This window comes from Pipistrellus hanaki, assembly GCF_964339955.1.
Source record: "Pipistrellus hanaki genome assembly, chromosome: 9".
In the NCBI taxonomy this organism is placed as follows: Eukaryota; Metazoa; Chordata; class Mammalia; order Chiroptera; family Vespertilionidae; genus Pipistrellus; species Pipistrellus hanaki.
This window is the reverse complement of record NC_140511.1, coordinates 45,256,194-45,282,142: the sequence shown is the minus strand read 5'-3', so window position 1 is coordinate 45,282,142 and position 25,949 is coordinate 45,256,194. Positions and strand designations below refer to the sequence as shown.

The 25,949-nt window shown below is 37.6% G+C and overlaps 1 protein-coding gene and 2 pseudogenes across 3 annotated transcripts; all 3 read right to left on the bottom strand.

Annotated features, from left to right (window-relative positions):
• Positions 1-4,362: 4,362 nt before the first annotated feature.
• Positions 4,363-5,221, bottom strand: LOC311627787 (olfactory receptor 51I2-like; annotated as a pseudogene). Its single transcript has one exon. The product of its transcript is annotated as an olfactory receptor 51I2-like (transcript).
• Positions 5,222-13,328: 8,107 nt separating this feature from the next.
• LOC311627816 (olfactory receptor 51L1-like) lies at positions 13,329-14,276 on the bottom strand (the record flags this gene model as incomplete). Its single annotated transcript, XM_084894424.1, has 1 exon — positions 13,329-14,276. The coding sequence occupies one exon, from the start codon at positions 14,274-14,276 to the stop codon at positions 13,329-13,331; it is 948 nt and encodes a 315-aa protein (XP_084750550.1).
• A 4,650-nt stretch (positions 14,277-18,926) lies between these two features.
• On the bottom strand, positions 18,927-25,260 carry LOC311627536 (olfactory receptor 51M1-like; annotated as a pseudogene). The gene is made up of 2 exons: positions 25,141-25,260; positions 18,927-19,894 (listed from the first exon to the last, which is right to left on the bottom strand). The product of its transcript is annotated as an olfactory receptor 51M1-like (transcript).
• Between the last annotated feature and the right edge of the window lie 689 nt (positions 25,261-25,949).

The following is a 25,949-nucleotide window of genomic DNA, read 5'->3' as shown; positions in this document are numbered from 1 at the left end:
ACACTTAATATTAGTACCCCCCCCCACACACACTCTTTCTGTCTCTTTTTCAGGCATTCTCAGAAGGAATCAATCAAAGACCAACTACCCCCAAATTTCTGCTAATAATGATCTCTCATTATTATTATCTCACTGACACTCAGATCACCGTTCTGAGGGAAACAAGGATACAACTTACAGATGATCATATAAAGAAGATAGATGCATTGATTAACTCACCTAAGATATGATGGCAAGCCCATTTTTAGAATCCATGGTATTCTCTGATTTCTTCCTTTTGTTCTTCACTTGCCATCAAGTTTGAGAAAAGCTTCCTCTTGCTCTATCACACAGATTCAGGAAGCCAGGACTCTGGATATTGATTATGGAGAAGCCTAGAGGGCTAATTATGGAGCAGAGTTGGGACTCCTTCTGGAAGCTGTGGGAGATTATGGCTTCAGATACTCAACACAAGCAGAGCTGACTCTGAGCATCAAGTGGGCAGGGGGAAGCTCACCTCAGCAAGTCTCTGCCATGATGGCATTAACATCTCTCTGGTCCTGGGGCTGGAGTGCTTCTCCCTTCTTTGCAAATTGATTAGCCATGGGAGTGAAGGAATGGAAAGTTCCTTTGGTCTCCTGAGGAGCAATTATTCAGTTAATTACATCATCTCTTCTCAAGGTTCAGGGAGCCTAAGGGAAACAGTAAGGGAATAAAGTCATTACCTCTGTGAAGTGATTTATAATAATAATAATATTCATCTACTAGGAGAATAAAAGAATTGATATATGTAAATTGCTGTAAAGTGTTTAATCCATATATAGTTCACCATAAGTGTTAGCTAATACTATAATTATTATTATAGTAGATCAATATATTACTATATTGATATTATTATATATTAATCTACAATATTACTGTATATTGATCTACTAATGTCTCAACTTTCAATTTTATCACTTTTATAAACATGCATTTAACAAGTAATAAGCAAGGCACAACATTGTTGGTATCTAGAGCACATTAGAGTGTTTAATATCAGGAGGTGACAGAATCCAAGGATAAAACAATTGTGAATAAAAGTTTCAGATTGAGTTGGGGCAGATTGTTCATGAAGGCATGATAAATAGGGCTCCCTAGTATAAGGTGACTAAAGACAGCAGAACCTAATGTTAAAGAGAATTTAAAATTGCTGAACCAATGAGTTTTGATTATTTGTAGATGGCTGGATTTGTTGTTTTGGGGTTTTGCTTTGTTTTGTGTGCTGTTTGTTTCTTGTGATGGCCAATTTTCTGATTGACAACAGAAAAAAAAAATCCACCATAACACATTTATAGAACTTCTAAAGTTTTTCTAAAAATATACTTTTTGTGCTGCTGGTTTAATAAAAGAAAGGGGTCTCTGTGTAATCTGTGAGGAGATGCTTTAAAAGACAGGTTATGTGGAAAGAATATATATATATATATATATATATATATATATATATATATATTATTGATTTTTTACAGAGAGGAAGGGAGAGGGATAGAGAGCTAGAAACATCGATGAGAGAGAAACATCGACCAACTGCCTCCTGCACACCGCCCACTGGAGATGTGCCCACAACCCAGGTACATGCCTTGACTGGAATCGAACCTGGGACCTTTCAGTCGCAGACCGATGCTCTCTCTATCCACTGAGCCAAACCGGTTTCGGCAGATTTAGATATATTTAAAGTTGGGAGTAACTGAGAGACTTGGATAAATGGAGGGATTTAATGAGACATGATCATAATAAAGTCAAACAAAACTAGTATGAACAAGACAATGAGGGAATTTAGGAAAAAATATCTGTTATCATAAAATTGTCTATGGACATTAATAATAGAAGAGAAACACCTACTCTGACTCATAACTGGATCCAGGATATGGTCACAAAGTGAGAAAGGACAAAGCAGAATTGAATTAAGCTTCTTTGGAATTGAAGAAGACCAGAAGCTGTGACGTAAGACTATAAAATGAATGATACATTTGGACACTGAGCTGAATTTAGAATGTTGGCATATTTCCCCCCAGATGTCAGTTCTCATTTAAACATTTATCAAAAATAGACACCAAACAGGATATTGTCATTTTCCATTATACTCTAGGATTGTGTTCTGGGGTATTGTTGGTCAAATTTTACTTTATAAGTTTTCAGCATTTTTAGTACTCATTCTACATTTAATAATCACATCTCTCTCTTAACAAATATATTAAAATTAGAGTTTTTATTTATTATAATGTATCTGTAATGTATTGCTAATGTATTTATTATAAGTGTGCTTATGGTAATTGTGTTTATCAACTATTTTTCAAAAAATGGAGGCTTTACTTTTTCTGCAACAAAAAAACAGGGATTATAAATTCATATTTTAAGAAACATTGGGAATTTTGGAGTGTCAAACATAGTATATGTTTGGAATTCACATGAAGTGCTTCCATAATGAATGGAAAACTATGAAATCTCAATACCCCACATATGTAAACACACCCTACACACATTTTATTCTATTATAAATGCATGTGCACTGTGAATATAAAATGTAATTTTACATAAATTTTATGCATTTAAAATAATCATGTAGTCATGCCTTTTTTCCTAGTTTAGTCAAAATAATATCTATCTATCATGTTTTAAGATATGAAGTTCTTTAGAGAAATTTTGTTTTATTTATTATTTATTTATTTATTTATTTATTTGTGTGTGTGTGTGTGTGTGTGTGTGTGTGTGTATGTGTATGTGTGTGTGCACTCGCGCATGTATCTGTGTTTAGGTCTTCAGTTGTTTTACTTTTTGAAGCAATGAACACGTCAGCAGTAGGACCACAGTGAGATATCTCACTATCTTAGGAAGGGAAATTGGGTCTTTCATAACATTGGACCCATGGACTTAATGTGAGATAGGTCAAAGAAAAAAAACTACACACCTAAAACTAAAAAAGCAACCACTCCCCAAAATTAATTTTTAGCCATGTGATGTTTCTTGTTTAGTAGGTTATTGCTACATATGAAAAACATGAATTTTTTACTGAATTTCAGAATTTTGTGTTAGTATAATCTCTACCCTACCACCCATTTCTTAAAAACACTTTAAAACTATTTTGGCAAGTCATTAACATTTTGCACGAGTGTTTCTTATAACGTAAAGTATGTCTTAAAAGCCCCAAAATTTAGTTTTGTTCTTGAAGGACAGAGAAATCTGCCATTTCAACTTAGATCAGTAAAATGATGAAGTTACATAGATGTCATCACTGCCAATTATCTCTGCATCAGCAGAATTATATAAAAAAATTAGAGTAGGTCATTCTTCTCCCCCTTAGAACACATGCTTAGATGTGGGTCAAGAGTATCTAAAGAACTCCTAGAAGAAATATATAGTATATATACTGATCTTAGTATACTAAAGAGAAAGTTATCTGGCACAGTGAGAATTTAGGAAAATTGTCTTCATCTCAGTGAGTGTATTATTCTTTTTGTTTTTAAATATATTTTATTGATATTTTACAGAGAGGAAGGGAGAGGGATAGAAAGCTAGAAACATTGATGAGAGAGAAACATCGACCAGCTGTCTCCTTCACACCCCTCACTAGAGAAGTGCCCGCAGCCAATGTACATACCCTTGACCGGAATCGAACCTGGGACCCTTTAGTCCACAGGCTGACACTCTATCCACTGAGCCAAACTGGTTTCTGCAAGTGTATTATTCTTAAACAATATGAATAAAGTGAGTATTCTTTTGTTCACTACCACAGACTCCTCCAAAAGAGCTATTAGTGTTGCCAGTTTACCATGTGTTTTTATACGCATAAACTAACTGAATTTTTTGTTATTAAATTATTTTACAAAAAGTTTTATTAAGTGTGTGTGTGTGTGTGTGTGTGTGTGTATAAAATTTGCTATTTCTTGCTTAAGCCTTGAGCATTTATCATCTGGCACTTTTTTTTAAATCTGCACAATATTCCATAATATGAACAGATCCTAACTCATTTAACTATTTACCTTTCAATGGCCACTTTCTCTTTAAAATTTTATTTCAAACATCACTGTTATAAAAATTCTTATTCAAATCTCTATTCATGAACAAACATTCAGAGCACGAATCTAGGGAAGTGCTAAAATTAGAATTTCTGCATTAAAAAGCATGTGTATTTTGAGTTGACACATAGAACAGATAGCTTACAAAATACTATGCAATTCTAATTTAGGTTACAACACAAAAAGTATAAAAATGTGCATTCTCTACACACTTATCAAGCTTTCTAGATTTGACAAGGTTATGTGCACTTTCTCTTTCTCTTAGACCTCATCTGGTGAGGAAAATAACTGGTTTTGGGGAACCATCTCATCGCCACTGATCGCCTTATTATTTTCTTTGGAGAAAGAGTTGGATTAGTCCCTGGCGAATCTGCTTGGTCTTAATGATGGGGTTGAGCACAGGAGGAACCAGTAGGTAGACATTGGCCAGGAACAGACGGACTGCAGGCGCAGCGTGCTTCATGAAGCGGTCCACAGACATGAGCCACGCTGATCATGGGCACATAGTACACCAGGACTGCACAGATATGCGATACACATGTGTTCAGGGCCTTCCGCCGTCCCTCCCCAGAGGTAATGCCCAGCACTGTAGAGGATCAGCACATAAGAGATTACGATGAGCAGTGAGTTGAGACCAAAAGTGGAAGTAACTATGCAGAGCCCCAGAATGCTATTGGGCCAAGTGTCCCCACAGGGCAGCTGGATGAGATCTGAGTGAAGACAGTAGGTGTGGGAGAGGACATTGTGGCCACAGAAGGGCAGCCGCTTCAGGGCAGGGTCAAGATAGCAGGGTACCGTAATGAGTTGTAGATGGCCACGAAGCGGTCCACAGACATGAGCAGCAGAACTCCTGATTCCATGATGGAGAATGAATGTATGGAGAGCATCTGTAAAAGGCAGGCTTCAAAGTAGATGTTACTGGCACCAAAAAAGGAAGATGTCCAGCACAGTGGGCAGTGTAGAAACAGAGACACCAAGCTCTGCAAAGGCCCCATAGCAAGAAATAGGTACATCGGCTGGTGCAGAGAGGTGTTTTCCTGGATCACTGTCAGAATCAGACTATTGCCCACAACGGCCACAGCATATGCAGAGCAGAATGGGAAGATAAACCAAGGGTACAGGGCCTCCAAACCAGGAAGGCCAGTCAGCATAAAATAATCTGGGGTGAGTTGACTTCTGTTGAACATTTTCCTATGTCTGGAGTCTGGGGATGTTGTTCTAGGCAGGTGCCAGGGATGCAACCTAGAGTGTGACACACAAAGGTTATCGGAGACTCAGAAGGACCCACAAATTCCCGTGTTTACTACTATCTACAACTTATATCCTTCCTCCCATTCATGACCTGTTCCATTTGGTCTTTAATATTAAATAAAAATGTGGAGTCATGACTTACAAAAAGGTACATTTCCAGAATAAGGGAATCTGGAAGAATAGTTCATCTTACATAATTCAAACTAATCCCTGTGTCTATTTGGAAGGAACTGAATGTTTCTCATGTCTCTACGAAGAGAAGGTATTTTTTTTTTTAGTTTAAAGAAGACACTGATGTAAAGAAATCTGTAATCTATCAGATATTCCATAAGTCCTCTGGTAGAGTATGTTGGGTTTTAAGTAACTGATGGACACAAAGGTCTAGAATAAATGTTATCATTGTTTGCTTTGGTTTTTTTTTTTTTTTCCCTTTTCTTTCATAAACATGTTGACATTCAGCTTTAACTAAAAAATTACATTTTGAAACAAACAACATCCACCATTGTTTTGTAACATCTGGTTCAGATGTCTTTGCTCACTAATGTGTGTAGTTACTTTCTATAATAGCCTCTCATAGTACTTCCCTTTATTTCAGCTGATTATGTTACTTTTCTCGGGTGTCTGTAAGCTCCTCCAAAGAAGACCTGGATCCTATATTTTAAGCATAACACTAGGGCTTAATAAATAGGAAGGAAGAAAGGGGTCAGGAGTGACAGGAAAGAAGGTGTTGTTATTATTATATTATTATTATAGGCTGGGGAATAATATAATAATATCATGTCATTATTATAGGCTGGGGGAATTTTGAGGAAAAATTTACCTGCACCTGTCTTTTTAAAATTCAAATAAGAACTTTTTTGAGGCCAAAACCGGTTTGGCTCAGAGGATAGAGCATCGGCCTGTGGACTGAAGGGTCTCAGGTTCTATTCTGGTCAAGGGCATGTACCTTAGTTGTGGGCACATCCCCAGTAGGAGGTGTGCAGGAGGCAGCTGATGGATGTTTTCCTCTCATCAATGTTTCTAACTCTCTATCCCTCTCACTTCCTCTCTGCAAAAAATCAATAAAATATATTTAAAAAAGAACTTTTTTGAGGACAAAAAAATAATGTAAATCCTTTTAATTCATTTACACAAGGAGCTGTTATTACAGGAAACTGGAATTGTTTCTAATGAATAAGGTGTGAGAGATAAGTGGGAAATATAAGATGTTAAATTCTAATGAGAAAATAAAATAAAATGCATTGATTTAGTATTATATGTCAGGCACTCTGAAAGGGTGCCATGTGCATGTATCATTGTACATATCATCTTATGTATCCACAAAATACTCAAAATGACCTGATCCTTCCCATTTGACAACATGGCAGAGTAAGAAATTGACACTCTAAATGACATGCAAAGTCCAGAGGCAACTCAAAATTAGGAGATAAAGGAAGCCTGAATAGAAGCCACGCAAGCAGATGAGGCTGGGCTGGCCAGAGAGAGAAATGAGGGACAAGTGAAGAGCATAGGTCATCGAGGAGTTGGGTTTAAAACTGATGAGGCCCTAGAAGTTATATAGCTCTCATTATGGGATGGAGGGGACAAGACTTACCAGTATAGAAGGCAAAGGAGAGAAGGGTAAATAGGCCAATGAAATGAAGATAAATTTTAAAACTGAATTAAATATCCTGTTTAAGAAGAACTGGATTTGGGGACAAAATGAAGGCTTCCTGGCCCCAAGTTTCCTGAATGAACAGAGGGGATAAGTAAAACAGACCAAGCATTCCTCTGCCACAGCAAGCCTTTTTAGACAGAAGTCTATGAACTCAGGGAGGAGTCTTCAATGCCAAGAGAAGGAGAAAATCAAAAGTGTGCTGGAAATGAGCTGCATCTCAGAACAAAAGTCCCTGGTTCACTCACCTGAACAATTTCCCAACCTCCTGGTCCCATAGACTGAACTTCTGGGAAAGCTCCAGTCCTCCTCAATGAAAACCCACCTGCTGGTATTTGGTCCTGGTCTCCAGCTTGGCACCTGAAGGTAGGAGCTGACTTGTCTTGTTATTTATTATGACTCCAGAACTAGCCCCTTCCTTCCTCCAATTTTGATGATTAATCTCCTGAGAAACATAGCCAAACCAGCCCCAGAAAAAAACATGCTGTCTCTGGGCCTGCAGGAATAAATGGGCCAAGGACAAAAGATCCCAGGAGATGCTCTTTGTGAAACCATCAGTCGAATTCTGAAAAAATATAGAACAAGATGACACGCATATGTTTGTATGGATATATTTGTGTGAGTATCCTTTCATGTGCATATACAAGTATGTAAATATATGCAGATGTACACATAACACATGCATATGCATGCATGTGTGTGCAAGTAAATGCCAAACCAGGCTTCTTTATGTAGAGCTTTATTTGCAAGTTTGCAGGAATGTATGAGCATGCATATCTTCCCACAAATACATTTACCATTGAATGTATATTCATGCAGATGGTGATATGACATGGTAATGTTCTTGAGTTGCTAATCTAAGGAAAGAATTCCTGGATCTGAGTATAAGGTGCAATCCATATCTGTTTATGTTCATACCTGTACCATTTTTATCTGCTGGTATACACATATGTATTTGTATAATATCATATGTTTGAAGAACCTTCTAAAATACTCTGATAACAGTGTTATATCCTAAACTTATTGGTTGGGGATATTTCTGTGTCCTATGGACACAGGCAGAAATTGCCTTGTGCTGTAACTGAGAAAGCATGACCCTTTGAATCTGGACCTCTTACTCAGATATAGATGTCCTTTCCTTAGGTTACTGACTCAAGAGCATATTTCTGTCATATCACCTCATTCTTTCAAAATCAATATTTAAGATTTGACACATTCCCAATCTCAATATTCCTTGGTATGGTTATAATAGGATTTTATGTTTTTCCTGACTAAGTTTTCCCTGATGTTCGGGCTCTGAGAAAGCAGAGACCTCATTCACTATGCTACCTTAGCTCAGAGTGTGGGTCATGTTGCACCCTGCATTGACTTTTTCTGAATTACCCAGAGAACTTAAAGTCAAGGCATGTGATTTTACTGCCTTTTTTTCTCTTTAATTTTACTTGTTCATTGTGAATGTTTAAATGGCCTCTAAACCTATTTTCTCTCCTTAAAAATAAGAATAATTGTATGTGCTTCAAGGGCAAAAAAACTAAATGAGAAATCTTAGTTAAACAAATTTTCAAAAATAGTAGGCACTCAAAATATCATCTACCGTGTTTCCCCGAAAATAAGACATCCTCCGAAAATAAGACCTAGCGCAACTTTGGGAGAAAAAATTAATATAAGACACTGACTTATTTTCGGAGAAACAGGGTAGGTGTACTTCATCACAAGCAGAATCCCACTGCCAAATAAATCATTTCCAGTTTCCTTCAATATTAACCCTTGGTTTTTAATTCTTGCCCTTGATCCTGGAAACCACCTTTGATTTTTTATTATTTTTTTTGACATGCCACTGACTGCTAGAGGTCCTCTCAGCCATCAGTATTGTCCCAACTGCATTCTCCATATATAGTGATCTTGCCCAGCCTCCCTTGAAGTAGAATCCCCACATCCAGCTCAGATTTTTGTAGCCAGAGTAGCCACAGTAATTCTTTCATTTTTAGCTGCTCAATTTCTCCTGTGTTCTGAATTACCACTAAAAAATTAAAAGTCTAACTCTGTATGACATTCAAGGCAATGTCCTTGATCATGTCACATTCTAAAGGCTCATGAGTAGGATCCCTAACCTAGTCTGGTTGCCAGGGAAATGTCCCTGTATTTCAGCAACCTAGACTCATTTAGGTGAGGGAAGTATCATACTTCTCATTGCCTTTATTTCTGTGTGTCATTTTGAGACATTCTACCCTAAATGTAAAGTTGATAACTTAGCAACTACATCTGCATGAGGAAGTCTTTTGGCAAAATTAAATATGTGCTCTCAGCACTCAGGTTTTCCAATACATACTTAGAGGTTAAGGTTTCCTATTCCCCTGAGAAGGATTCCATTCTATTTTCCCTGAAATTAAACAATGATTAAGTGGTCTCTGTTTAATAACAGCTTATATGTGTCCAACATTTATGATTTAGCTTCAGCTTAGAGTCCTGTCCTGAGTATATCTTCCTACTTTATGTAAACAAAAATTAGAACATGTGCTTTGTAAATGGAAATCAAAAGAGGATAAGAATGTCATGGATGAAAGACTAGGTAAAGAGCTGAAGCAAACATTTCACAATAGCAAGTTCTTTGAACTTATTTTATTCCTCTGGCTGCTTTCCAATCATCATATTTCAGAAGTCTAGCTGTTATTTCCATATTCTTAATAATGCTTATTTAAGTGACAGTTCTTAAAAATATTTGCCAATGCTATTAAGGTGTTATGTGCTTTGTGGATATCCTGATTTTGTGGGTAAAGAACCTGGGTTTTAGGATTAGCAAATTTAAAACCATACTATCTTATTCTGACTATGGTAATAAAAATTATAATTAAACTACTAGTGTATTATTATTGCATTAATTACATGTTGAAATAAAAATTGAAGCAATTAACAAAATTGGATTATTATTCTGGTCTCAAGAGTCTCTGTTCTCATAAGCTGTGGTGACCTGCATTCACCTGTCTAGCTCTCTACTCTTGGGGGCAGCATTCGATTCTCTCTTATGAATACTGGAAGAGTTGTTCATTTTTTTCAGTCTGTCCAGTTACTTACTTGTTAGAATGAAGTGACAACTTTCAAGCTCTTTTACCAGAAAAACCTCTTTCAAACTTTTGTAATTACTGTCCTCACATGGGTTTGAAGACCTAATATTCTTATTCCATTATTTTTATTTCATTCACCTCTACTCTAGTCTTCTTGGCTAAATTTCCCTTTCCTAACTGAACTGGAAATTCTGTGGTCTTTCAGCACTCTGTTCAGAAACATCTCATTTTTTTTAACTTACTTTCCCTACATGCTATTTCCATTTTCACTAACTTAAATACCAGTTATCTGCTGATGACGCACAAAGTTACATTTCTCAGTTAAGCTCAAAATTTGACCATTAGAGAACTTTGACATTCAAGAGCAAGCCATATTGAATCACCATTTCCAAGGGCAACTTTTCATAATTCAACTAATATTCATGAGAGGCTTAAAATGTTGACAAGTGACAGTGTACTGAAGATCACCTTCATATACGGCCCCAAATTTTGCCTTATTTTCTATGGATCTACTGGTCAACATGTGAAATGTGGTTTTAATTTCACTTTATAGACTAAATCCTCTGCTGATTTTGCAATGGAGAGCAAGATAGTGTGGTTCCTGCCCTCATGAAGCTTGATCCAGTGAGCATAACAAGCAAAAATCAAGCAATTGTGATCCATTTTTGCTAAAGATTTTAGTAGGAACATAATGGCACACACAAGAAACTGTAGCAGGAAGATTTAAAATCATCTTGGAGTCAATAAGCCATTTTAGAATTAAATTTTAAGTAATTTTTAATTTATTGATTAGAGAGAGAAATCAATTTGTTGTTCCACTTATTTATGTATTCACTGGTTGCGCCTTGTATATGGCCTGACCCAGGGATCAAACACACAACCTTGACTTATCTGGACAACATTCTAATCAAGCCAGGGCTAGCTAAATTTTTTAAATTAAATTTATTGGAATGACATTGGTTAATAAAACCATACACATTTCAAGTGTACAACTCACTAAAACATTATCTGCATACTTTATCATGCTTTCATCAACCAGGCCTAAAATATGATATGCTTTCTCTTTAATTTGTTGGCATTGAGGCCCATCCTGACCTTCAATGGTCTGCTTAGAACTGGTGAGCAAAGTTAGGCTACAAACTGCATTTCTCATAATCCTCTGCTAACTGTCTTCCTAGTAAGTTTTATCAATGAGAAGCATTGGCAGAGATCAGAAAGTTGCAGGAAGAGAGAAGTTTTTTATTTTGTGCTCTGTCAGGATTTAAAAAAAAATTCTATTGAATTTATTGGAATGATATTGATTAATAAAATTATCTAGATTTCAGGTGTACAATTCTGTAATAAATCACCTGTACATTGTATTGTGTCTTTACCATCCAGAGTCAAATCTGTTTCCATCACCATTTATCTCCCCTTTACCCCTTCCTACATTTCCTCCCTTTTAATCACCGTACTTACTGTTGTCTGTGTCTATGAGTTGTTGTTTAATACTTTGCTTAATGCCTTCACCTATTTCACTGCCTCTGTCTCTCCCCACTCCACCTCCTGATAGCTGTCAGCTTTGCTCTCTATGAGTCTGTTTCTATTTTGTTAGTTAATTTTGTTCATTAGATTCCACATATGAGTCAAATCCTATGGTACTTGTTTTTCTCTAACTGACTTGTTTCACTTAGCATAATGTTCTCTTGGTCCATCCATGCTGTCACAAAGGATAAAATTTCCTCCTTTTTTATGGCCTAGCAGCGTTCTATTGTGAAAATGTACCATGGCTTTCTTATCTGCTCATTTACTGTTGGGCATTTGGGCTGTCAGGAAGTTTGATGACTATAAGTCACCTGTGATTGCAGTGAAATCATGAATCCAAAGCACCCTGCCTCTCAGGATTCTTTATGACCCTGGCTACCCCAGGGTAAAAGCAGCTTTTCCATATCTGTACAATACTTTGTTTTCTTCTTACTCTTCCAACATTCCCCATTTCTCCCTTTTGACACCTTCCTAAAATTTTGTAAATATTTATTCTCTTGAATCTCTTTTGTATGAAAGATTTGGTGTTGTCTTCCTCACTGAACTCTGACTGAAACACATAAACAGGGAGTAGTTATACAAAGAAAGGGAAGGGTGTACAAAGGGAAGGGTTTACTAAGAAGAAGAAGTAATTAGGCAAAGTATTAGAGATAAAAATTATTATTTTTTATTTCCAGGAATAAAATTCCAGTATTTGGGGGCATAGATGAGCTTGATAAAAATTCACTAGGAAAGTATTAGCATTCCAAAATCTAATTCACTACTGCCTAACATAGTGGTTGGCAAACTCATTAGTCAACAGAATGGCTTGAGGATATGAGAGAGAGAGAAAGAGAGAGATCTAATTCACTACTGCCTAACATAGTGGTCGGCAAACTCATTAGTCAACAGAATGGCTTGAGAATATGAGAGAGAGAGAGAGAGAGAGAGAGAGAGAGAGAGAGAGAGAGAGAGAGAGAGAGAGAGAGAGGAGAGAGAAACAATGATAGGAGATCGGATGCCTCTCATATGCTGCCTGCAGCTTAGGTATGTACCCTGACCAATAATCAAACCTTCAATCTTTTGGTGTACCAGATGTTGCTCCAGCCAACTGTGTTACCCAGCCAAGGCTGTAATTATTATTTTTAAAGACACATTAAGATCAGTGAAGATAGGGAAGAATAAATATGGATAACAGATGTCAAATATATTTTTACAACTGGACAGTTAAAGAAAAGTTTAAAAAAATATGGAAGGTTCTCAGAGAAAGGAGGGGGGCAGGAAAACATCATTGACAAGTTTCTCTTAGATCTACAATGAAGTTGTCTTTGGTGGATTGATATAATAAAAATATTATATTGTAAGAAATGGTGGTAAACTCATTAGTTAATCCAAAGAATGTAAACTGAGAATTCAACTTTCCATATTATTACAGTAATTTATCCATAATGAAATTATTATAGATTTAGAGTTCTAACAGATTAGTAGAGGAGAAAATACAAAAATCATGATGAACATGCAAACATTTATGTAACAAGTAATCATTATTTTCAATACTAGGAAGTAGTGACTATATATATATGTGTGTGTGTGTGTGTATATATTATATATATATATACATATATATGTATATGTATACAGTATACATAAGTAGTAGTAAGCATCAACTTTATTTGATTTTAACATTACAGTTAATTCATAATGTACAATTGATTGATCAAACTAAAAAGTTAAATAAACAGAAATTGCTTTTTTGCAGGAGGGTTCTAAAAAGAACCTTGAAGACATTCCTTATTTTGAACAACATGGTACATCCCCAATGTCTCATTGTATCTTTCCCAGTGAAACTGCCTTGAGAATGGCCCTGCGGATTTGTTGAGTCTTGATGCTATAGATAACCGGGTTCATCAGAGGTGGGAAAAGCACAGAGACAGTGCCCATGAGGATGTGCACCAAGGGTGAGGTGTGCTGCCCAAATCTATGCACAATGGACAAGCCTAGCACAGGCACATAGAAGCAGAGAACAGCCAGGAGGTGGGAGACACAGGTGTTGAGGGCCTTAAGCCTCTCCCTTGCAGAGGCGATGGCTAACACGGTGTAGAGGATGATCGTGTATGAGAGCAGGATGAAAAGGACATCAGAGCCCATGGTCAGCATGATCATGCACAACCCATAGAGTCTGTTGAAATGTGTGTCAGAGCAGGCCAGGCGGATCATGTCCTGATGAAGACAGTAAGCATGGGACAGTGCCCCACGGCGACAGTAGTTAAAGTTCAATAGGTGCAACGAAGGTGCAGCAGTGATGGTGACACTCCGCGTAGCCAGCACAACCCCAGCCAATGCCACACGAGGACCCGTAAGCACAGATGCATAGCGCAGTGGGAATCGGATGGCCACTAGACGGTCCAGAGCCATAACAAAGAGCACAGCGGACTCCATGAAGGAGAAGGAGTGTAGGAAGTGCTGTTGCAGGACACAGGGCACCAGGCCCACCTTCCGAGCATCAAACCACAGCACACCCAGCACCGAGGGCAGCGTGGACATGCATAGGCCCAAGTCTGTTACAGCCAGGATGGCCAGAAAGTAGTACATGGGCTGGTGGAGAGAAGGGTCAGTTCGAACCAGATGCAAGATGGTGGAGTTACCCAAGAGGGCCATGAGGTATCCTACAAAAATGGGCAGTGAGATCAAATGGTGAGCCCATTCCAGGCCTGGGAAGCCTGTCAGCAGGAATGTGGAGAAGCTCAAATTGGCACTTGATACGGTGGACATTCTCTAGAAGCCTGTTTACTCTGAGAAAGATGGCAGTATGAATGAAAATTAGCAGGCCAGTAAGCATGAGCCACCCTCTTTCATTAGATACTAGTCCCCTGCTGGCTAGTCTCTGCTCTCTGCACACTCTGGAATTCAGTGACCTCTCAATGAACATCTGCCCTCACAAGAAGCTTGTTCTTTTCCCATTTTCCCCTCTTTAATTCATTCCCATCTCATCTTTTTCTTACCTCAGTGACATTAATCCTCAACAAAGGTTTTCTCTGCTCTTATTCTTGACCAGCTAGTGATAGAGGGGTGTATTTTTATCTTAGAAAAAGTCCTTATAATTCAACTTGAACAGAATGTGCAGATTCTCAAAAATTCTGTTACTCCCTGTCTTTTGGTATCTCTTTGAGCATTTCTTGTAAGAAAACCTATCTTTAATTTTTCAAAGAAAATTGAGGTTATGTGTTCAGATTTGCCTCATCCAATCTGCTTTATCTCCTTATTGTCATTATGTGATCCTCTCCACATGTTCATGTTTCTCTTCCAACTCAGTCCCTCAGGAACCTGTGACTCACTGCAAGCTTCTTATATCTCATGCATCTTCTCAGGTCCTCTGGAACTCGCATTCATTTTTACAAAGTCACACTAATTTATCCTACACACTCTACATTTTTATTTAAAACTTTTATTGAATTTACTGGGGTGATAATCAGTTAATAAAATTATATTGGTTTCAAGTGTACAATTCTATCATGCATCATCTGTACGTTGCATTGTTTAGCATTCACCATCCAAAGTCAAGTATCCTTCCATCATTACTTATTCCCCTTCATCCTGTTCTACCTCCTCCCACTCTTTTCCCCTCTGGTTATCATACTATTGTTTGTGTCTGTGAGGTTTGTTTGTTTGTTGGGGGGAGAGTCTATATATTTAAAGCTCTTACATTCACTTTAGTCCCTGATAGTTCTTTCAAGTCTAACTTCAGAGTGTACTGACATGCCTGCTTCTTTGTTTCTTATCTTTCTTTTATTTTATCTCTATATTTTTAAAGATATGTCTGCACAGAAATCAAGTTGGAGACCTAACACAATTTAAACAACCCTTATAAACCAGGTAAACTTATTAGAGCAATGTTCCTAAACAGGTATTGGGAAAAGCACATATTAGTAAGTAGTGTGCCATGAAACAGAAGCAACAATGACAAAGCCTGTTCCTTGCTCAAATTTGTTCATTAAGTAATAATAACAACAGGGGTACCTGGAGAGTTGCTCAGAAAATATCTTGCTAATTTGGATCTCTGTCTGATACAATATTTGCTTTGTTTCCTCATCAATAAAATAATGGTAATATTTTTAATTAAAGAATGGATATGCTTTAACTTATATACCATGTCTACAAAAAGTGTAGAAAATTTGTGATATAATAAGGGATAAATATATTTTTTATTCTCCCAACCAAAACAACAACAAACAAACTGATTTTCTTATATTCTTATAAATTATCCCTATTGTCCCTATTCTTTACCCCCTCCTATTAAACAAAAATAAACTCCTCTTTAATATTAAAGTACTTTTAATACCAGCATAAGGTGTCATGTGCCGTTGAAAGGTTGGGGATCTACTGAGAGAACAGAGGAATGAAGAAGTAATTGAGAGACAGTGAGAAAAGGAGATACAGAGAAACAGATCACAGAATATACTGAGGGAGAGAAGGCTGAGAGACAGACTGAAGGATGAGGCTAAGAAATTGGGGAAGGTATAATGAGGACCAAATAGGAGAAGGATGTGAGACAGTGTAGTGTTGACTTTAATAAGAATATGCTGAGGGGCAAATCTGGAGGAGAGACCAAGAGACTGAAAGGCCATGAGAAAATGGAAGAATTGGGATGTAGTAAGAACTTGTGAGAAAGATGTTGAAGGAAATAATTAGGTAAGCTGAGTGTCAGAGAGAAAGGGAATTATAAAACTGAGTGGAATAAATTCAGGAGCAGAAAAGGGAGAAGGGAGACAGAAAGGGCAAGGATTAATGGCTTGGAGAATGGGGAGGCTAAGGTCAGAGAGGGTTGCTGAGAGACTGACAGCAGAGAGATGGCTGGCAGAAAGGCATAGAGATAAAACTGGATACAGGAAAGAGACTGAAGGACAGTGGGGGGAAAGCCAATGCATAAATTTGTAAGAAGCTTAGGGAGTCAGAGAGAATGGGGTGAGGCAGAGGGAGAAGCAGAAAAGAGAGGAAGAGCAGATTGGGAGGTCAGATAAAAGAAAGAGAAGGGGTTTAAGAAGAAGAGAAAGTATTTTGTGAGACACCTAGAAAAGCAGGCTGGGTAGCAGAAATTATGATGAATTAATATTGAAATTATGATGTCAGATACTGAAGGATTAACATGGGGATGCATGAGGAACAGAGGGAGGATAAGGTGTCTAAGGTTGGTAACCTAGAGAAGGAGGATAGGGTCTCTCCCACAGCCCTTTGTTCAGTCTTCTCATCTCAAAACCACTGGACAGTGAAGATCTATATAGTCCTGTGGCCCACTAGAAAAAGATTCATTAGATAGTAGAGTGAGGTGGTTAAGAAAGTAGCTCTGGAATCAGATCTGCATTCAAATCAGAACTCCAATATTTATGAACTCTATGATTGTGCAAATTATTTGCTTAATCTGAGTTTCTTCAGTTGAAAAATTTAGACAATCTTTATATCGACTTTGTTAGAGAGCCATTTATATACAACTCTAAATGAGGTGCAGTTAGACCACACAATCAATGGTAGAGATTATTATTATTTGTGGTTTCCAAGACTACCTTCTTATTGAAAGGTCTCCATAATCATTATCTACCATCTGACATCTGCAACTCTTCCCTTTGTGTCTGCAATGGGCTCTAAGGCAAAGTCAGCAAGTGACCTGACAGCAACGAAGCATAAGAAACCCAGTGTTTGAAGCTTGGCTCTTAAGTGGTTTTTGGACAAGCCAGCCACATGACTTTGGTAAAGTGACTCAATCCTTCTACACCTTAGCTTTATTCTGTGACAAATTATTCCACACATTTCCTGCTTCCTTTCCAGGAAAACAATTGGGTTTAATATGGGACTGTGGAAAGTAGTGCTTTGAAGTGTTGGAAGCTACATCAGTCAGGTTGGAGTTGTTGGGATTGTGTTTTACCTGACACAATCTTGTATCACTTCACTCTAAAACCCAAGCCAATAGCAACCTCTGATCGCTCTTTGCAACCAAAAACATTTGGTGAGATATAATAGAACAGCATCTCTAACCAGTCATAATTCTGGAAATTGCTTTACCCTGTAACTCTACTTATACACCTGCTAGATAAAAAAATATAAGAAAGGTGATTGATTGGCTGCCTTTATCCACAAACCAAAGGGTCTTCAATGACTTACTGATCCCTTGCTGTTGGGAGCTTCTTTCCTGATCTCTGTAGCACCTTTCACTCCTCTCCCAGCCTCCTCTAATTGACTCAGGATCTGCTGCACCGCAGGCCATTATCAAGCTCTGTCCTGTCCTTCTCCCTTGGGTCTTAGGCCCTCAGAGGAAACTCCTTAGATGGAAGTAGGATGCAGACTTGGCAAACATCAAAGATGGATCAATTCCTCCAAGAACTTAATTTTTTTTTCAAACCCTAGTTATCTTCCATGGAAACTTAGTGACCCATAAACATTACCATGAGAGTTTTCAGCAGATCAGATTATGTTTCATTTTCTTCTCCCACTAGCTGCTGTACTTAGGAGAAATTTATTGGTTGACCCGTAGTCCTTCTTTCCGGGATCCTCTCTTTTTCCAAGTTATGTCTCTCTTTGCAATTCTTCTTACTACCAGGAAGTTATTCACACTCAATTATTCAGCAAATATGTGGACACTATAAGCTTTTGGCCACATACTTGAATGTGAAGATTAATAAAACACATTGCCTTTGATAAAATATTGTATTTTTAGGGTCCAGGAAATTCTAAACTCCTGAGTCCATGGCAAAAACCAAAACATTTTACTGATTAGACTCAGCAAGTTTTCTGTTGAGACTTGGATCAAGTAGGAGAAGTGGTAGCTTACTAGTATATACAAGGTTCCTTATGACCCAGCACTGTGAATAACAACTCTCAGGAAGCACTTTCTGGTCACTGCAATTTCAACTAGTGGCAGTGGGGGTGAGGGTGGTGGAGGGCCCACAGCACCTGAACAAAGCAGAATTAGGGAAATGATGGGGAAACCCCTTTGATAGAGGGAAGCAGTCATAAAAACCATGGGAAGAGGTATATTTTCTAAAGTTAATTACAACTAGGATTTATCAATTTTTTTGCCAGGTTCTGTTCTGAGTGCTTTTAAAGGTATCATTCCTTTTTAGTTTTTTTTAAGATTCACTTTAGTTTCAGTTTTTGCATATTGATTATGACCTTCTACAAAGTCTTCCCCTGGGCAGCTTTTGGTACAAAATGCTAGGTCTCATCTTTGGTAAGAAGCATTATAATTTAAGCAAGAGCAGGTTAGCAATTCTTAACCCATATTCAAGAAGGAAATTCACACATATTTTACGTAGGGTAATGGGAAAGATCCTGGGAAACTTGGAATGAAATAACAAGTACTCAGTGCTGTCAATCTTTGGCCTGATTGAGGCCCTTCTTCTGGCCACTCAGTGGAATTTTTAGCCCCAGAACTCACACTGGCCTTTCTGAGACCCAGGAATTGTTGACGGCATGGTGTATCTCCTTGGCCTTAATACTATATATGAGTGGGTTAAGTATAGGAGGCACAAAGAGGTAGATGTTGTCCATAAAAAAAGGTGAACAGAACATGGGGCATGCTTCCCAATGCAGTGCACGAGGGACAGCCACACTACGAGCACAAAGAAGACAAGCACAGAGGTATGAGGTCATGTTTGCAAGGCTCAATGCCACTCTTCTGGGGAGACCAGTCTTATCCCTGAGTTTAGGATGACTCCACAGGACATTGTAGTGAGTACTAGGTACAGCATCATAGTGAACACCCTCAGTGTCAGCCCAGTGTTGAAAGTATTGTCTATGAAGGCCAAGCATATGGCCTCCTAATGTAAACAGAAAGAATGAGAGAGGTCTTCAGGCCCACAATAGGGAAAAGACTTTAAAAGTAAGATAATAGGAAGAAGGGCTGGAGGTCTCTTGAGGATGACAACCAGGCCTGCTCTGACCACTCACTGGCCAGTGATAATGACCAAGTACTTCAGCGGATGACAGATGGACACAAAGCAATCAATGGACATGACAAGGAGCACTGAGGACAGACTCCATGACAAAACATGAGTGAATGCAGAATATCTGGATTTGACAGGCTTCGAAGTAGATAACATGGGAGTTAAACCAAAACATTACCACACTAGTAGGCAAGGTGAATACTGACAGTCCCAGTCTATGACAGCCAGAAAGGATAGTAAATAGTTCATGGGTATGTGCAGATTAGGGTTGACCTTAATAATTATCAGAATGAAAGAATTTCCTGGGATGGCCACAGGCTACATAAGGAAAAAATTTTCATTGGGGATGAAAATCCAATGTTCAATGGCATCCAATCAGATGAGGTAGGACATGGGACTAAACTGGATGATGTTGGACAAGAGCATGAATTGAGAACTGGTGTGATACTGGTCTGGCTTTGGTAGAAGAGAAAAAAATGGAACATCCTCATTTAGGCTTATAGAAGAGAAAATTTCTACCAAAATTTTTGAGAAAATTCTGCTTTTATTGAGAACACAATTTTGGCCATGTCCTAGAGAATTTCTAATTAAAGATAATACGGGGTAGGAAGGCAGCAACAAGACTTTTTATTGCCATCAACAATGACTGCTATTATTTGGGATCATCTATCATATAAGATGGTATAATAATTATCCTAAGTATGATCAAAGAAATGCACATAGTAGCAACTATGTGAGTTTTGGTGGGTGGTAACAAGTTCAACTTGGAGACCCAGGGGAGACACTCAAACTGAACTATTGCTGGGCTGGTGTGGCTCAGTAGTTGAGCATCAACCTATGAATGAGAAGGTCACTGTTTGATTCCCAGTTAGTCTTGATCCCCAGTGTGGGGCATACAGGAGGCAGCCCATCAATGATTCTCTCTCATCATTGATGTTTCTATCTCTCTTCCCCTCCCCCTTCCTCTCTGAAATTAATAAAAATATATTTTTAAAACACTGTGCTATGAAGACTAAGAATTAACTATGAGATCTAATTTTATAGAAAGGCTTTCCAGGAAGAAGGAATAGCATAAGCTAAGGCATCAAGGTGAGGAAAAGTTTACTGAGAACTAAAACATTTTCCAATATTCAAATATGAAATTCAAGAGAGGTAACACCTTGGCATGAGACAACAGCAGTAATAGATAGGGACAAGACTCCACAATGGTTTATATGACTGTCAAAGACTAAACACATATTGATGATTTGGTTTAAAAAAAAGCAAGCAATGACCTCATATTTTTTTATAGAGTACATTGTTGACAATCTGCAGGAAGGATTTAAAGTCTGAGAAAGATAGGAAGGATTTAAAGTCTGTACTGGAGACATATGTTTTTTGGTGCATGGAGCTAAGTGGAGATATTTAACTGATAGCTTTTCCTAGAGTTAAACAATATTATGTAATGGATAAACTACTACTTATCTAGATATCTGCTTTATTTCATATATTAGCATCTATGTAACAGCTTTCTACTCTGCTTCTCTGAATTATATACAATTTAAGTACTACCACCCAAGAAATAATTATTAGCAATGCAAAACACTCTAAGCTCTTTCTGCCTTTCATTCCCCCACATGATCTTTAGATTTATTTTTATCATGTTACAAAATAGTCTTCTTTGAAAAAAGACTGGAATTGCATAAAATACCTTTTATCAATTTTTATTCACTGTGCATCTATCATGGGCCTATTCTGAAAAACTCTGAGAAGCACCTTGCAGATACCCAGATAAACATGAAATAGAATTGTCTTTATGAAGTTCACATTTAGTAAAAGAAAATATATTGCTAAACAGAGCTCACCAAACAGTATGACTATCCCAGGCTAGGAAGGCAGAATTGGTTTCTGAAGGTTGGCAGCAGGGAACAATGAAGGAATAGTCTTTAGCCCTATCTCTGTCCCAGAGGGTAATGTTGGAATCATATCGTGTGTGTGTGTGTGTGTGTGTGTGTGTGTGTACCTGTGGGAGTGGAGGTGGGGGGAAAGAGAGAGAGAGAGAGAGAGAGAGAGAGAGAGAGAGAGAGAGAGAGAGAGAGAGAGAGAGAAGGGACTTTGTTTCTAGCTTTTTAAGGCTTTTATCTAAAACAAATCAAATTTGGATTCCCTAATTGTTTATTACCTGCCATTGTATTTCTACTCTTAACACTAATATCCCCCTTGGATATAATTAGATATACTTTTTATTTAATTAGGATCCCAGTACTCTTTAGATCCTATTACCACCATCTCCTAAAGTACCTTCACTTCTAGTCATTCTAGTAATTATGATGGAATTTTATATCTCTAGGAGACAACTTATGTTTTTACAATTTGGTCAATTTCTTTACTAAAAATTATGGGCCTCGGAGAGTGAACATTATATGTTCTAATATATTTTTTAATGTATGTGTTTGATTTTTTAAAAAGCTAAATATAAAAGCCCTTATTTGCTGAGAGAGATCTATGAGGACTAGAATAAAATCATCAGAATTTAGTATATATTTTATAGTCATAATCTAGTAATTTCAGGTGAGTTCAGAACAAGGTTCTAACTTCACTCTTCATGGTGGTTTATAGCTGGGCCAACAGAAGCAAGGGTTCAGTGCCTATTCCAATCACTCAGAGACTGAGCACTCTGAAAGAGGCAGTCCCCCTGAATAGTTTCCTTTCTGAAATATGGTTCTATGGCTCTTTCTCTCTCTGATCATTGAACCAGAGCTCCAGAACCAGCAAAAGTACTGCAAAGCTTTTTCTACTTCCCCATTCCTCAGGTCCCACTTTAATTATGACCTCCTTTAAGATACCTCATTTGTCACACCGGCTTATGCAAGTCTTTTTAGTTATTCTCCCTCAATTGCATCAACCTTTTTGTTTCCTTCACAGCAGTTTTATAAAGCTGTAAGTGTTTGTCATTGTATTTTTATGATTATTTTTCTTCCTTACTAAAACATAAGCATCATAGAGGCAAGAAATAGACACATCAATATATCCTTGGTATCTAGTAATTATTAACATATAAGGGCTTTTTATTAAATAATTAACTTAGATAACTAAATATAATTTATCTAACTAACTAAATAAAATAAAGTAGAATATGTATTTTCTGTTGTTAAATATAAAAAAAAATTCTCAAAAAAAGACTGTGACCTGAAAATATTGCCACTTTAGTTTATGTAGATACTTTGTGTAAATGTCTGACTTACTTTACTGTAGTGGTTCCAGTCTGGGCTAGTCAGTATAAGACACATCTGTTTTCCTATCTAATGTCTCCTAGCATTAATAATCCAAATTCTGAACTTCAGTATCCACTGTAAAAGGCTGAAATTGTCAATAATAGGAATAATAATAACTACATGAATAATCACTCTTATCACTAGTACTCTTTCAGCACTATTTGGTAGACCCTAGCTTTTTTTTTTTTTTTAAGCCTCATTTTCTTTCTCCAGAAGCAGCTTGTAGATGCTGTATAAGCCACAAGATGGCAGGAGAGGTTTCTGGAACAACTGACTCAGCGGGGTCCACCTAGAGGGAGCTTGTCTAAAGAACTTGTTGATGCCATAGTAGGGGGTTGGAGGCAGGAAACCAAGAACTCATCGCCACTTCCTTTGCCCAAGTGGAAATGCTGAAAAAATGTCTTCCTTTTCCCTTCTATTGTCAACAGTAAAGCCAACAAGGTTATTAGTTTTAAAAACCATTGGCTTACATGGAGTCTTAGTCTATATTCACTCTAACCCGAGAAGGTGCACAAGGCAGCACTGTTTTTATTGTAGCATGAAATAGCAATGCCACAAACAGCCGCTGTCATCGAACAATAAAAATGTATTTAATCATTTTCATATGTATGCATGTAAATGTATTGAAAAAGGCTCAGTGGGATGCACACTTATAAAAAGAGATTATCTCTCTAAGGAAGATAGAAAGGTAGGGGTAAGTAGCTTTTCCACTTATATTTAAAATATAAAATATACTTAATATTTTACATTTATTTCATAGACATATTTTAGATATTTCATGAAGAAACTTAAATGTAAGTCTTTACCAGTTACATGATCTTGAAATTTTTCTCAAGTTATTGTTTTTTATTTTTATTAGTAAAAATAAGATATAAAATCTATTTCATGGAGTTTTACTGATTGATAATGAATATAAATCTAATAGTGCTGCATTTGGCATATAGTGGTTGTTAAAATACTACTGCTAATTGATTTATACTATTAATAATAATTTCAGTTAATATTTGTTAGACCATCATTTAGTGCCTCCCTTCCTGCACACAAGCACATACACATCTTCTATCATGTTGGCCCCATGCAGTTCTAGGGACCATTAGGCACTCAGGTTATATTTATGAATCGATGAATGCTTACTTTGAAAGACTTTGTCCTCTCCATATGCCTAATCTTAGATCCTAGTCATATGACCATAAATATTTTGATATCCCATACACTCTAGGACAGATTCTGTTTCACAGGCACTGTTAGTGTATCAATGCCCACTTTCAGAAGGACTAAAAAAATACATCTGGTCCACATGACTGACCACAATTTAGGCTTCTCTGCAGTTTAGGCCAGATTTGAGAGGGTCATGAGGAAGGGGAAAGTTTTTTAGTAGAAGCTTCAAACATCTTCAAAAGAAAGTGCTTCTGAATCCTCATGAGAATGAGTAAATCCAGTGTTCTACTCCCAGGAACACTTTGGCCTACAGAGGAAAGCCACCACCAGCTCTATATATTTGGCTCCTCCAGTTGCTAAACATAGCACCTTAAGTCGCTGTCTCTGAGAATCTCAAATTCTTTGAAAAGTTGAACTAAAATCTCCACCATTTTCTTCTTTCTCACAGTGTCTACGTGAGAATAGAATGCAAGTCTTTCCATTATCAAGTGTTGTGCTTATATGGAAGATTTCACAGAGTCCTCACTTTCTTTAGCAGGCCAAACCCTTCCCACCCTGAATGCCAAATGATGCCATTTTCACAAAATGTCTACCAACAATAACAACAACTAAACATCCTACAGTATTTACTATGGTCCAGGGTCAATTAAGTGCAGTACATGTATTAATACATTTAATCATTAAAATAATCTGATAATGTGAATAATATAGTTCAGCAGATCAAAACACAGAAAGATGACATGATTTGCCAAAGAGTACAGCTCTTAAGTGGCAGCTGGCATCTTAAATCAAATGGTTTAATTCCAAAACTACTGCAGTAGACTGTGTATTGAGAAGCATGTCACAATGGGTCTTTAGAAAGCTAGAGAGGTCATAGCTGGATTACCTGTGCTGGGCCAGTTAACTAATTAATTGAAGTTACAACAAATCTTTAAGCTGGGGGCTCCATAGGAGCAAAAAGCCAAGTGAAGCTTTTACTTGTGAGACATAATTGGAAGAGGTATAGCTCTGCCTTGGTAGAAGTAAAACTTTGAAGAACATTGACTCCTTACTAACTAGTGAGCAAGGCCAAGGAAATGCTTAGTCTTGGTTGCAATTTTGTCATGAGGCATTAGATCATAAAAACATATTTAGGAAGAACATATAAAGTGAATGTGTACATTTGAATGCACATATTGAGTTTATGTCTCTCTCCTAGTGCACAGGCAGATCAAAAGCATCATTTTTAGTTTAACTTCAAAAACTTCTGTTAAGAATGGTTTTCTTTTAGTTAACGGTAAAATAACTAACACTGTGGTTAAGGGACTTTGCAAGGTCATATGCCGGAATGTGGCAGAGCTTTTCTTCCACCTGAACTACATTGAGAGACTGTCCCAGGCCCAGGGCCAAGAGGGCTTTATCCTGGACCATTCAGCACAAAGGGAGGTGGCAGTATTTGCAAAGCTTGGGAGGGAAATGGTTGGAGATCATAAGGCTGTGCCCCAGTGATAAGACTTCGGGTCCTGGGAGGGGCTGAAAGTTTGGACCTGCTGTCTCATGACTCAGATAGCACCTCACCATAGCCCTCCCAACCCTGCATGCACAGAAACTCCTATGTGTTAGTCACTGATAAATAATAATTTTTCTGAATTTAAAATGCTATGCCAGAGACATTGGGTCCAAGGGGAACACCTTGATTTCTCATTTAACATCCTACAGAGAGAGTATTCCTTGGGCTCCTTTTCTGATTATCACTCCTGCCCCCTTGGCTCTCTTTCCTTTCCTTCTATACTTCCTTCCTCTCATTTTCATTCCCTCTATTTCACTTCTTTTAACTTCCCAACTAAGGCTTGTTCTCTCCTTCTCACTCACTGTTTCTTATCTTGACACTTGAACTTACCTCTAAGTCACCTAATCTTTAGCAGGAAGCTCGACAAGCAATGCATGGTCCACACGAGCTCTTGTGTTACCAAGTAAACCACAAACGGGCTTCTCCACAAGTGGTTGATTTTGTCTCCTAACCACTACCAATGAAATAAAGCATTCATTTTTTGAAGAACATTAAAGACAGGAAAAAATATAAATAACAAGTAAAACTTCAGTGTCTAATACATGTGCCA